We start from the raw sequence: 14,818 nt of genomic DNA, 5'->3' as shown, positions 1-14,818 counted from the left end.
CAGGAGGTTTGGAACTCACTGTTATACTAAATACTCCTTTCCAGTATCCCTAATGTATAATTTTGTTTGAGAAGGTAAATCAAGCCTTCATAGGTTCGGGGGCAGCAGGGTAGCATGGTGGTTAGCATAAATGCTTCACAGCTCCAGGGTCCCAGGTTCGATTCCCGGCTGGGTCACTGTCTGTGTGGAGTCTGCACGTCCTCCCCCTGTGTGCGTGGGTTTCCTCCGGGTGCTCCGGTTTCCTCCCACAGTCCAAAGATGTGCGGGTTAGGTGGATTGGCCATGCTAAATTGCCCGTAGTGTCCTAATAAAAGTAAGGTTAAGGGGGGGGGCGTTGTTGGGTTATGGGTATAGGGTGGATACGTGGGTTTGAGTAGGGTGATCATGGCTCGGCACAACATTGAGGGCCGAAGGGCCTGTTCTGTGCTGTACTGTTCTATAGGTAGGTCTTAATGCAATAACAACTGAAAAAATGTAGTTTTACTTATAATGTTTTTTTTTAAATGACTTCCAGTATCCTTAATATTTGCCAGGGTAAAATGAGTCTCTGACATTGAAGGCTGTTTTCCTCAGTTTTGTTGTGCACAAATGCTTAATTTTAAAATCTTCCCTCGGAAAATTAAAGCACTTGGGTTTCTACTACATCTATCAGAGAAACATAGCATTAGCTCATCTTTTAGTTAAATATTCTCTGGAGAAACATTACTCTGATCAGAAAATGTTTTTTTTTTCAAATTAGTAACATCTGTATCCATTACAAGACAACCATTGATTCAAATGGAAAATAGTACGTTGAAAAGCAAAGCAAAATCCAAGGCCATGCATTTTCACTCTGCAGGGATCTGCCAAATGTCACTATAGATTTTTCGGGTCAATCATAGTTGTGTTACCAACAATGACAACTCTCCTTAAAGGCCCATTATGTTGTGCTGTATTGACCTATTTCTAACTGACCAGACTAGTGCATAAAGGAATCCTGTGGTTAATTATTAATTTGATCTTCTGTTCAAACTTTATTGAAAAACAAGATATAGCTACACACTGTCTGAGAAATGGGATTTAGTACTAATAAAGGGAACAAAAATACATTCATTTAGGTTAGAAGGATAGGTCCCGGGGCAGTATGGTGGCAAGTGGGGTTAGCACTGCTGCCTCACAGTGCCAGGGACCCGGGTTCAATTCGGCCTTGGTGTCTGTGTGGAGTTTGCATGTTCTCCCCATAACTGCGTGGGTCGGATCTCAAATAAAGATGAGTCCGAGTACAAGAGGAAGATAGGGAACCTAGTGGCATGGTGCAACAACAATAATCTCTCCCTGAATGTCAACATAACTGAGGAGCTGGTCATCGACTTCAGAAAACAAAGTGTCGTACACACCCCTCTCTGCATCATTGGTGCCGAGGTGGAGATGGTTTACAGCTTCAAATTCCTAGGTTTGCTCATCACCAACAATCTGTCCTGGTCCACACACACCGGCGTTACGACCACGAAAGCAGAACAGCGCCTATACTTCCTCAGGAAACGAAGGAAATTCGGCATGTCCACATTGACTCTTGCCAATTTTTACAGATACACCATAGAAAGCATCCTATCTGGCTGCATCACAGCTAGGTATGGCAAGTACTCGGCCCAAGACCATAAGAAACTACAGAAAGTTGTGAACACATGCCAGTCCATCATACAAACGTGCCTCTCATCCATTGACTCTGTCCATACGTCCCGCTGCCTTGGAAAAACGAGCAGCATAATCAAAGACTCCTCCCACCCAGGTTATTCTCTCTTCCAACCCCTTCCATCGGGCAGAAGATACAAAAGCCCGAGAACACGCACTAACTCATTCAAAAACAGTTTCTTCCCCACTGTTACCAGACTTCTGAATGACCCTCTTATGGGCTGAACTGGTCTCTCTAAGCATTGTCTCTACTGTTGTAGCACTACACTCTTTATGCTTCACCCAATGTCTGTGCCTATGTATTTACATTGTGTATTTATCGTATATCCTATATTTTTTTCATGCATAGAACGATCTGCCTGGCCTATACACAGAACAATACTTTTCACTGTACCTCAGTACACGTGGCAAATCTAAATCCAAAGATGTGCTAGTTAGGTGGATTGGCCATGATCAATGCGTGGGGTTCCAGGGATAGGGTGAGGAAGTGGGCCCGTGGAGGGCTCTTTTGGTGGGTCAGTGCAGACCCGATAGGCCGAATGGTATCCTTCTGCACTGCAAGGATTCTTTGTGTTTTATGACATTATTTAATCTCAATGTGTGTAAGAATGAGAAGATATGCAGCGTACTGCATTTCAGAGAAACGTATTCGATAGATCGATTGGTTTGTGCTGGTAACCTAGAAAGGAGATTGCATTTAATGTTTCGTCATTGTTCAGTTTGTCATTGCTTAGGTTTACCTATATTTAAGTCTGATTGAATGTGATATTTTAACAATTTACTTTAATTTGATACTCAAAATATGATGGCATTCATGATTGTACAAAGAGAAATGCAATAGAGTTAGTTCATTACAATTTATGTCACTTTATTTGCTGCCAATGTACAAGGGGAATGGTTCCTGGTTTTAAATCTGGTATGTATACCTGTTCAAACATATCTCTGTTTCATTTGTTTTTCTGTGACTGTGACAATCTGAGGTAAACAAACGTACATCTTTCCAAGGCAGAAGAACTGTTTCGTCTTTCTGCCTGTTGAATTGATGAACTCCCTGTGGAGTGACTGGGAATCTCCAACTTCAGTTAATACCTGAGCTGCTACTAAACGCTAGGGACAATATTTTCCTCTGTTTGCTAACGAGTAGGTGTGAGCCAGAATGGCACGAGAGAGCATGGGGAATGTTTGTGTTTCGTTATGGCGAAGGTCAGTGAAAAATCAAGGAAGATCATTGATTCTTTAAGAGAGGAACATACTTAACATTTTCAGCTGTTGTCAGCTGAGTGTTTTACTCCTGATCAGACCCACTGTTATTAAGTTTAAGGAATGTGAAGACTTCAAGCTGTGACCATAACATTGACAAAAGTGAGGAACACAATCTCATTCAGTGGAAGGGAGAGGCAGCTTGTACAAACTAGGTGCAGCTTGTGAAAAGGCGCAGGGGGAAAGTAGGTGGTAAGTGTGAGAATCTCTGGGGAGTTTATTTTGTTTTTTAATTAGTGCCCCTAATTGTGCAGTATTGCTTTTACATCTGTGCACAGACTCCTGCCGGTAAGAATCATAGAATTATACAGCGTGGCCCATCATGTCTGTGGAAGCTCTTTAAAAGAGCTGTATAATTAGACTCTATATCCATATCATTTAGCGCAGTGGTCCCAAACTTCACCCCTGGGACGTCACTGCAATTTCCCCAATTCATATCAAGAACCAAAAAATGACTGAAGACACTGGATGCAAAGGCTCTGGGCCCTGACAATATTCTGGCAATAGTACTGAAGACGTGCTCCAGAACCCCACACAAGCTATCCTAATAAATCTACAACACTGGCATCTACCCAGCAATGTGGAAAATTGCCCAGGTGTGTCCGATACATAAAAAACAGGACAAATCCAACCTGGCCAATTACTGACCCATCAGTAAAGTAATGGCAGGGGTCATCAATTACCCTATCAAGTTGTACTTGCTTAGTGATAACCTGCTCACTGCTTAGATTCTGCCAGGCCACTCAGCTGCTTACCTCATTACAGCCTTGGATCGAGCATGGATAAAAGTATGGATAGAGCTGAACTCTAGAAATGAGAGTGACTGACCTTGACATCAAGGCAACATTTGACTTGAGTGTGGCATCAAGGCGCCCAAGCAAAACGGGAGTCAATGGGAATCTGGTGAAAACTCTTCCCAAGTTGGGACCATCTAAAACAAGAAAGAGTCTCACAATCACCCCTTAAAATTCAAGGGCACTACCATCGCTGAATTTCCCAGTATCAACAACCTGGGGGTTACCATTGACCAGAAACTGAACTGGGTCAGATATATAAATACTGTGGCAAGTAGCTCACCTCCTGACTCCCCAAAGACTGTCCACATTCTAAAAGACACGTCAGAAGTGGAGTGGAATACCCTCCCCTTGCCTGGATGACTGCAGCTCCGACAACCCTCAAGAAGCTTGGCGCCATCCAGAACAAAGCAGCCTGCTTGATTGGCACCCAGCCACAAACATCCCTGCACCACCGATGCACAGTAGCAGCAGTGTGTACCATCCACAAGAAGCACAGCAGGAACTCACCAAAGCTCCTTGGACGGCACCTTGCGATCCCATAACTACTACCACCGAGAAGGATGACACCAGCAGATATCAGAGAAACTCACCATCTGGAAGTTCCCCTCCAAACCACTTAACATCCTGACTTGGAAATATATTGCCATTCCTTCGCTGTCACTGGGTCAAAATCCTGGAATTCCCTCCCGAACAGCACTGTGGGTGAACCTACACTACATGGACTGCAGCGCTTCAAGAAGGCAGTTCACCACCATCTTCTCAAGAGAATTAGGAACGGACAATAAATGCTGGCCTAGCTAGTGACATCCACATCCCTTGAATGAATTTTTAAAAATCATAAAACAACTATTCATCACTACTTTCTACTTTGTGCCTCTTTGCCGATTTGTATTTTCATTTTTTTTAATTTCATGGGCATCAACTTTACTAGGGGCAGCACGGTAGCATGGTGGTTAGCATAAATGCTTCACAGCTCCAGGGTCCCAGGTTCGATTCCCGGCTGGGTCACTGTCTGTGCGGAGTCTGCACGTCCTCCCCGTGTGTGCGTGGGTTTCCTCCGGGTGCTCCGGTTTCCTCCCACAGTCCAAAGACGTGCGGGTTAGGTGGATTGGCCATGCTAAATTGCCCGTAGTGTCCTAAAAAGTAAGGTTAAAGGGGGGGTTGTTGGGTTACGGGTATAGGGTGGATACGTGGGTTTGAGTAGGGTGATCATTGCTCGGCACAACATCGAGGGCCGAGGGGCCTGTTCTGTGCTGTACTGTTCTACTTGACATTTTATCAAGTGCGTTTTGATGGGCGGCACAGTAGCACAGTGGTTAGCACTGTAGCTTCACAGCGCCAGAGTCCCAGGTTTAATTCCCGCATGGGTCACTGTCTGTGAGGAGTCTGCACGTTCTCCCCGTGGCTGCGTGGGTTTCCTCCCGCAAGTCCCGAAAGACGTGCTTGTTAGCTGATTTGGACATTCTGAATTTTCCCTCTGTGTACCTGAACAGGCGCCGTTGTGTGGCAACTAGGGGATTTTCACAGTAAATTCATTGTAGTGTAATGTAAGCCTACTTGTGACACTAATAAAGAATATTTTTAAGTCAAAATACCAATAACAATTGCTTTATTCATATTAATTTGCTCCATGGCTTCATCAAAAAGCTCAATCAGATTAATTAAAGATAATCTGCCTCAACAAATCAATGCTAGCTTTCATTTATTCACCTATATTTTTATAAATGCTGTTTAATTTTGCCCTGGAATATTGTCTCTAAGCATTGATTTTTTTTTTTTTTTAATAATTTTTATTGAAAGAGTTTTTCCATACAGACATTTACCCCTACTAATTTTTAAATTATTTACAACACAATCCCTCTAGGCAAATATCCCTCCCTCGCCCGCCCTCTCGCGCGCACCAGTCCTCCCCCCCCCCCCAAGCAACAACTTAACAAACAAGGCAGCCTACAGTTTCAGACATGAGCAGCGAGCAGACTTGCCCGCGTTACAGTCGTGCATGTCCCCTTACGACCCTTGCTGCCCCCCCTCCCCTCCCCTCCCCCCCCCCCCCCCCTCCCCCCCCCCCCTCCCTCCCTCCCTCCCTCCCTCCCTCCCCCCCCCCCCCCCCCCCCCCCCCCCCCCCCCGGGTTGCTGCTGCCACGACCCCGAACGTCTATCTCTGATCTAAAAAGTCAAGGAAAGGTTGCCACCGCCTAGAGAATCCCTGTACCGACCCTCTCAGGGCAAATTTGATCCTTTCTAGCTGAATATAGCTAGCCATATCGTTAATCCAAGTTTCAACGCTTGGAGGCCTCGCGTCCTTCCATTGAATTAATATCCTTCGTCGAGCCACTAGGGACGCAAAGGCCAGTGTTCCGGCCTCCCTAGCCTCCTGTACCCCCGGTTCTACCCCGACCCCAAAGATCGCAAGCCCCCATCCTGGTTTGACCCTGGACCCCACCACCTTCGACACCGTCCTTGCCACCCCCTTCCAGAACCCTTCCAGCACCGGACATGCCCAGAACATATGCACATGGTTCGCTGGGCTTCCCAAACATCTGACACACCTGTCCTCACCCCCAAAGAACCGGCTCATCCTTGTCCCCGTCATGTGAGCTCTATGCAGCACCTTAAATTGAATGAGGCTCAGCCTCGCACACGAGGAGGAAGAATTGACCTTCTCCAGTGCATCCGCCCACGTCCCGTCTTCTATCTGCTCTCCCAGCTCCCCTTCCCAATTGGCTTTCAGCTCCTCCCCTAATGCTTCTTCCGCCTCCTGCATTATCTTGTAGATGTCTGATATCTTCCCCCCTCCGACCCAGACCCCCGAGAGCACCCTATCACTCGCCCCCTTACTGGGGAGCAGGGGGAACCCCTCCACCTGCCGCCTAGCAAATGCCTTCACTTGTAAATATCTGAACATGTTTCCCGGGGGGAGCTCAAACTTCTCCTCCAGCCCTCCCAGGCTCGCAAACCTCCCCTCTATAAACAGGTCCTTCAGCTGCCGTATGCCCACCCTGTACCAGCTCTGAAATCCCCCGTCGATGTTCCCCGGGATGAATCTATGGTTCCCTCTTATTGGCGCCGCCAACAGACCTCCCATTTCCCCCCTGTGTCGCCTCCACTGCCCCCATATCTTGAGGGTGGCCGCCACCACCGGGCTCGTGGTGTACCTCGTGGGGGGGAGCGGCCATGGTGCCGTTACTAGGGCCCCCAGGCTTGTGTTGCCACAGGACGCCCTCTCCATTCGTTTCCAAGCTGCCCCCTCCCCTTCCATCATCCACTTGCGCACCATTGACACATTTGCCGCCCAGTAATACCCCGAGAGATTGGGTAGTGCCAGCCCTCCACTGTCCCTACTCCGCTCCAAAAAGACCCTTCTCACCCTTGGGGTGCCATGCGCCCACACGTAGCTCATGATGCTACTCGTCACCTTTTTGAAGAAGGCCCTAGGGAGGAAGATGGGCAAGCACTGAAATAAAAACAAGAACCTTGGGAGGACCGTCATTTTGATTGACTGCACCCTCCCCGCCAGCGACAACGGTACCATGTCCCACCTCTTAAATTCCTCCTCCATCTGTTCCACCAGCCTGGAAAAGTTCAACTTGTGGAGGGTCCCCCAGTTCCTTGCCACCTGCACCCCTAAGTACCTAAAGCTCTTTCCTGCTCGCTTGAAGGGGAGTCTCCCAATACCCTCTCCCTGATCCCCCGGGTGTATCACAAAAACCTCGCTTTTGCCCAAATTTAGTTTGTACCCCGAAAAGTCCCCAAACTCTGCTAATAGTTCCATTATCTCCGGCATTCCCCCTTCTGGGTCTGCCACGTACAGCAGTAGATCATCCGCATACAGCGATACTCTATGTTCCTCCCCTCCCCTAGTCAGTCCTCTCCACCCCCCTGAACCCCTCAGTGCCATCGCCAACGGTTCAATCGCCAGTGCGAAAAGTAGGGGGGATAGGGGACATCCCTGCCTGGTCCCTCGGTGGAGCCCGAAATACTCCGACCTCCTCCCGTTTGTCACTACACTCGCCGTCGGGGCCAAGTAGAGCAACTTCACCCACTTAATAAACCCTTCCCCAAACCCAAACCGATCCAACGTCTCCCACAGGTATTCCCACTCCACCCTATCGAATGCCTTCTCCGCGTCCAGCGCTACCACTATCTCAGCCTCCCCCTCCACTGCCGGCATCATAATTACATTCAGCAATCTCCGCACGTTCGTGTTGAGCTGCCGCCCCTTCACGAACCCTGTCTGGTCCTCATGGATTACCCCTGGCACACAATCCTCTATTCTAGCTGCCAGGATCTTTGCCAGCAACTTGGCATCCACGTTCAGAAGCGAGATAGGCCTGTAGGACCCGCACTGCACGGGGTCTTTATCCCGCTTCAATATCAGGGAGATCAGAGCCTGCGACATTGTCGGGGGCAGAACCCCCCCCTCTTGCGCCTCATTAAAGGCTCGTACCAGTACCGGTCCCACCAAGTCCACATTTTTCTTGTAGAATTCCACCGGGAACCCATCTGGCCCCGGCGCCTTCCCCGCTTGCATCTGACCTATTCCCTTGACTAGCTCCTCTGCCCTATTGGCGCCCCCAGCCCTTCTACCAGCCCCTCCTGGACCCTTGGGAACCTCAATTTATTTAGGAAGTCCTCCATTCCCCCTCTCCTCGTCGGCGGCTCAGACCGATACAACTCCTTGTAAAAATCCCTGAAGACCCCATTCACTTCTTGCCCCTTCTGCACTACCTTCCCGCCCCTCTCCTTCACTCCCCCAATCTCCCTAGCCGCATCTCGTTTGCGAAGCTGGTGTGCCAGCATCCTGCTCGCCTTTTCCCCATACTCATAGACCGCGCCCTGTGCCCTTCTCCACTGCGTCTCTGCCTTCCTGGTGGTCAGCAGGTCGAACTTGACCTGCAGGCTGCGCCGTTCTCCCAGCAGCCCCTCCTCTGGTGCCTCCGCATATCTCCTATCCACTTCCAATAGCTCCCCCACCAGCCTCTCCCTCTCCTGCCTCTCCTTTCTTTCTCTGTGCGCCCTTATGGAGATCAGCTCTCCCCTGATCACTGCCTTCAGGGCCTCCCAGACCATCCCCACCTGCACCTCACCCGTGTCATTCAAGTCCAGATAGCTCTCAATGCTCTTCCGGACCCTTTTACACACCTCGTCGTCCGCTAACAGCCCCACATCCAGCCGCCACAGCGGGCGCTGGTCCCGCGCCTCCCCCATTTCCACATCCACCCAATGTGGTGCATGATCAGAGATCGCAATGGCCGAGTACTCAGCTTCCCGTACCCTCGGGATCAGCCCCCTGCTCAACACGAAGAAATCGATTCTGGAGTACACCCTATGGACGTGGGAGAAAAAGGAATACTCCCTCGCCCTCGGCCTACCAAACCTCCATGGGTCTACTCCTCCCATCTGCTCCATGTACCCCCTCAGCACTTCTGCCGCTGCCGGCCTCCTATTGGTCCTTGAGCCCGATCTGTCTAGCCCGGGGTCCAGCACTGTGTTAAAGTCCCCCCCCATGATCAAGCCCCCTGCCTCCAGTCCCGGAATGAGGCCCAATAGGCGCCTCATAAAACCCGCGTCATCCCAGTTCGGGGCATATACGTTGACCATCACCACTTTCTCCCCGTCTCTAAGCATTGATGATACAAAACTTGGAAGTGTTGTAAACTGTGAGGAGGACAGCGTACAACTTCGAAAGGACATAGATTGTTGGAATTGGCAGATGGTGGTGATGAAGTTCAATACAGAGGTGATTCATTTTGGTAAGAAGAACATGGAGAGATGATATAAAATAGGGGGACAATTCTAAAGTTTGTGAAGGAGCAGAAGGATCTGGGTTTGTATGCGTATAAGTCATAAAGGTGGCATGACAGGTGGAGAGATCCGTCAATAAAGCATCCAGTATCCTGGGCTTTATTAATTGGAGCATCAAGTAAAAGAGCAAGGAGATTATGCTGCTACTGTACAAGACTTCAATTGGAATAATGAATAATGGGTGCTGCACTATAGGAAACATGTGAACACATATGCAGATGAGATTTACAAGAATGGTTCTGGGGTAAGGAACTTTAGTTATGAAGGTAGTTTGGAGAAATTGGGACTGTTCTCCTTGGACAGGAAGAGGCTAAGAGGAGTTTTTTTTGTAAAATATTTTTATTCTCCATTTTCACATTTTCTTCAGAATTTACACCCCACCAACAAGCAGTAAACGGTAAAAAATACAAAGTCAATCCCGTTATCAACAGCGATCCCATCCTCCCACCACCCCAAACAGCGGCCCACCTGACAATATAAGCATCAAATAAAACAAACCCTCCCACGGTGGAAAAAAAAGGAACAAAAGAAAAAGGAATCAGGAATCGCCTATGGTCACCATTGACCTATAGAGTCCACCCCCGCCCCCAACATTCAATGCCATCCAATCCCTGAAAGAGAACTGTAAATGGCACCTATGAATTGTAAATCTCAACCCCCTCCCCGACTCCTCCCCTCCACTTCTTCTTATAAAACTCCTCCCCCCAACCTCTGTTCCTTCCCCCCAACTTTCCGCCCCGGCTAGACTCATCGGAACCTGTTTTGCCAGGCTCCGATAGCCGCAGCCCCTCCCCACACCTCACTCGCGTTCACTGGCCGGCTTAAACCGGCCAGCGTGGAGGCCCCCGCCCGGGTCTCTTTACCCCTTGCCCAGTCCCAAGAATACCAAGAAATACCCTTTAGCACACCAACCGCGCATACCCACCCAAGCCCCAAAGAACCATCACTGCAAATGAAAGTCCCATCTCTTCCCTTGTCCAAATATATACAGCGCGACTCATTTAGTACATATACCAACACGCAGTGAAAAAATAAAGTTACATGCGGCTACATCGGTACACAACCAATTCTCAATTCTGCCACAGTCCTTCTGCCTTCGCAAACTCCTCTGCTGCTTTGCCGTCCCAAAATAAAAGTCCTTGGATTTGTAGGTCACCCTCAACTTAGCTGGGTATACAATGCCGCACTGCACCTTGCTGATGCACAGTGCCTTCTTCACCCGGCTGAAGTAAGCCCGCCTCCTCGCCAGCTCCACCGTAAAGTCCTGATATATGCGCATACCAGCTCCAGCCCACTGCACCACCCGCTTCTGCTTTGCCCAGCAAAGGACCTTCTCCTGAGCACTGTACCTCCAAAAACACAGAGTCACTACTCTTGACGGCTCACTCTCCTTTGGTACATGCCTCCACGACCGATGAGCCCGTTCCAGTTCATATCGGGAGGGATCATCCCCCTCCCCCAATAGCTTCGCCAACATCGTGGCAAAATACTCCGTCAGACTCGGACCTTCCACTCCTCCAGGCAGACCCACAATCCTCAGATTCTGTCGCCTGTATCTGTTTTCCAAATCGTCCATTTTGGCTCACAGACCCTTGTTGATCACTATCACCTTCCGCATCTCCTTCCCCATCGAGTTAAGTTGATCACTGTGCTGCAATAATGTCTCTTCCACTTCCTTCATAGCCTCACCTTGCTCCCACACCTCTGCCACTGCGTTCAATACCGCCATCCTCACCGGGGCAATCACCTCCTCCACCAGCAATTTCAATACCGCTCCCATCTCCTTCCTCATCGCCTCCATGTGTTTGGTGAACTGCCTTTTGAGTTCCACAACCATCACCTTAAGTCAGTTCTTCAGCCGTGGGCAATGCGCCCTCCCCTGGTACCCCAACCTTCACTTTTCTTGCCGTCCCCGCGGTGACCTTTCCACTCCCCGACGGACTTTCAGCCGCTTTTCCACGGCCGTTTTTTTGGCTAAGAGGAGATTTGATAGATACGTTTTGAATCATGAGGGGGCTGGACGGAGTAGATAGGGAAAAACTATTCCTGATCTTAAAAGGATTGTGAAGGAGAGAACACAGATTTAAAGTGATTTTCAAAAGAAGCAAATGCAAGGTGAGAAAAAACTCCTTCACAGAGTCAGTGGTTCAGATCTGAAATCTAATGCATGGAAATGTGATGGAGGCAGGTTCAGTCGAGGCATTCAAGAGGACATTAGATGATTATTTGAATATAAAACATTGTGCAAGGGTACGGGGAAAAGGAGCAAGAATAGACTCATGTGAAGTATAAACGCTGGCTTGGACCAATTGAGCTGATGGCCTGTTTCTGCTGTAACTCTCTTCTGTCTGTGTATCTATCTGTTTATTCTTGTTTCTTTTTTTCTGTTCAAAATGAAAAAAATCAATCCCTTTTCTTCTGATGTTCCTTTCTGGTTCGATCTTGTGATCCCTTTCTCTTTTTCTGGCTCACATGCCATTTTTTCTCTCTCTGTGTTTCTCATGTTCCCACTTCCCCTCTCACACATACTCCTTTTACAATTATTCAGTGTCTTGTCTAGTTTGTTTTTTCTGATTGATTTTCTTTGTTTATGTTTTTCTCTTTCTTTTTCTGGCTCATGTTCTTTCCTCACTTTTCTATTCTCTCTCTCTCTCTCTTCTGTCTTTCTTCTTCTGTCTATCTTCTTCTGTCTATTTTTTCCCCATTACTTTCCTGTTTATTCCTTCAAGTGACTGCAGGATTGGAGAAGTGCAGGCACGTCTGATCAACATTTGCCAGATGCACAGCATGGCAGCTGACCAAGTTGTGGCAGCATTGAGAAGAACAGTGGTCGGGCCATTGCTGAACAGGGAGTAGATCAGGTAGAAGTGAGTCAGGTTGTGGTGATGTGCTACAGATCACTCAGGAAGTCTTGAGTTGCTATGGCAACATGCGTTTTTACATGTATGTTGTAGCCTGGAGCTATGGATAGACTCTAGGCTCCAATTTTCTTTCCACCACATGGCATCTCTTCTGCTCTTAGTGCCTGCCATCGGTGTGTGTTGGAATGATACTCAACCTGTTGGCCACGTTATAAGTGCAACTTCTTTGGCCATCAAATCTTGGGGTGGGACTCGAATCTGGAGACTCTGTCTTAGAGGCAGTGTGCTCCAAGGCGACCTCCAAGTGAGTCAGGACCATTACAGGAAAATAAAAAATGGACCAGGAGGAAGTAGGTTCTTGCCAACTTCCATCAACTCTGGTCAGCGTCTCCAATCCAGAGATGTTCTCTCGAATGCCATTGGTACATTTCTCCTGCTTATTTTCACCTTGCCACTATTTGCACACTCTTTTGTATTTTCCATTGGCTTGAAATTTCAGACCAATGATCTTCTCTATCATGTATCATAAAATCATATGGCTAGAAGAAGGCTATTGTGTCCATACTGGCTCTCAGCAAGAGCCACTCAGCTTCCCTTTTCCCATAAATCTGTATTTTCCTACTCTGTAGATAATTATCTAATCCCCATTTGAAAGCCATGCTTGAATCCGACTCCACAGGATGCTCAGATAGTGCATCCCAGATTCTAATCACCTGCTGCGCAAAAAAAATTTTTTTTTCAAGTCACTGTTGAATATTTTGTCACTCATCTTAAATGGCAAGGTGGTTCACAATACGTCTGCAAATTGTGGCAGTGTCTCCCTATATATATATTTTTTTAAATTTAGTGTACCCAATTATTTTTTTGCCAATTAAGGGGCAATTTTGCGTGGGCCAATCCACCTAATCTACACATCTTTGGGTTGTGGGGGTGAAAGCCACGCAAACACGGTGAGAATGTGCAAACTCCACACGGACAGTGACCCAGAGCCGGGATCGAACCTGGGACCTCGGCGCCATGAGGCTGCAGGGCTAACCCACTGAGCCACCGTGCTGCCCTTCTCCCTATATAATCTGTCCAGATCCTTTGTGATTTTGAGCACCTATCAAATCTCCCCTCAATCTTCTTCCTACTAAAAAGAACAGCTCTAACTTTGTCAATCTATCCTCATAACTGACGCCTGTAATCCCTGTAATTACTCTTGTGAATCTTTCCTGCACCAATGAATCAGTGTTTTATGAAAGTGCACCTTAAGTGCCTTGCTTTTGTATTCTGTACATCCATTTATGAAGCTCAGTTTTAACACACATTCTCCCTCTTGTTGGTGTATATGATAGTTTTCTCTCACTCCCCATCTCCTCTTTGTCTCTCCAAGTTTCCATCCTTGCTAAAATTGTCTTTATCTGCCAGTCTTCAGTTCTCATGACAATGAATGTCCTGAACAACATAATCTGTCTTTTCTCTTCATCGGTCCTGAATGATCTGTGCATTTTTGTTTTATTAATAGTATCGTTACTTCCTTTAAAATTATTGCTCCTGTTTATCTCACTCTTGCAGACAAACTCATCTGTTTAGTTCAGTAAATATTGCTTTGATTAATTTGGCAGGGATAAGGAGAAAGAAAGGTTGGTGCTGATGCCAAGAGCAAATTGTTTGCAAATTTCTTTACACTTTGTCGGTTCCGAATAATGTTTCTGTGCACCTTACTGTATACTAATGGAAATGCCTTTCTAGATTTATATTTTGCAGGTAGTAACACACATCTTTGGTTCCTTCAATAGAAACTTTATGCCGAGCTGGAGTCTTTTGGAAAGATTGAAGCAGAAAGTCTATTCACTCTGACAGACAAGCTAGTCCAAGAGAATCTCCCATCATCTGAAGCTGGTGAAATCCTTAATTATGAGAAGAGGTTAGAAAAGTGGGAAGAAGAACGTGCGGTCCTGATTCAGAGAGAAAAAGAGTTGAGAGAGAAGGCTCGCCAAGAGAGAGAAGCCAGACAAGCAGCGAAAGCCACAATTTAAACCTCGTTATGCTCCACCTTTTGTGAATGTGACCATGTTGACCTGCTAAGTTGATTAAATTGTATCATGAATTGCAGTACATGCGTATTTTTTCCACTCATTTTTTCTGAAGTTATAAAGCAATAGAAATCATTTGTTTAGTCTTGCTGATTGATATCTGTAAAGGGGAAGTATGCATTTTCCGCAAGCTAACTTAATCTGAACATCTGTACATAGACCATAACACTTCAATCTCACTTTAAAACGTAAACTAACATATATGAACTAAAAAATAAAAAAGCCAGTCATTTGCAGAAAAGCCTCTTGAAAAATGAAATGAAATGAAAAATGAATGAAAATCACTTATTGTCACAAGTAGGCTTCAAATGAAGTTACTGTGAAAAGGCCCTAGTCGCCACATTCT

The 14,818-nt window shown here is 47.1% G+C and overlaps 1 protein-coding gene across 1 annotated transcript in view; it reads left to right on the top strand.

Moving 5' to 3' along the window:
- The window catches only part of mrps27 (mitochondrial ribosomal protein S27), a 130,426-nt gene extending 115,932 nt beyond the window's left edge, over window positions 1-14,494 (top strand). The window contains exon 11 of the mRNA XM_038805421.1: window positions 14,176-14,494. Coding sequence (XP_038661349.1) covers window positions 14,176-14,415 — 240 coding nt within the window. The 3' untranslated portion in view covers window positions 14,416-14,494. The remainder of the gene's footprint in view (window positions 1-14,175) is intronic.
- The last annotated feature ends 324 nt before the right edge of the window (window positions 14,495-14,818 follow it).

This window comes from Scyliorhinus canicula, chromosome 8 (genome assembly GCF_902713615.1).
Source record: "Scyliorhinus canicula chromosome 8, sScyCan1.1, whole genome shotgun sequence".
Taxonomy (NCBI): Eukaryota; Metazoa; Chordata; class Chondrichthyes; order Carcharhiniformes; family Scyliorhinidae; genus Scyliorhinus; species Scyliorhinus canicula.
Note: the sequence above shows the minus strand (reverse complement) of the source record. Positions and strands in the feature narration are given on the sequence as shown.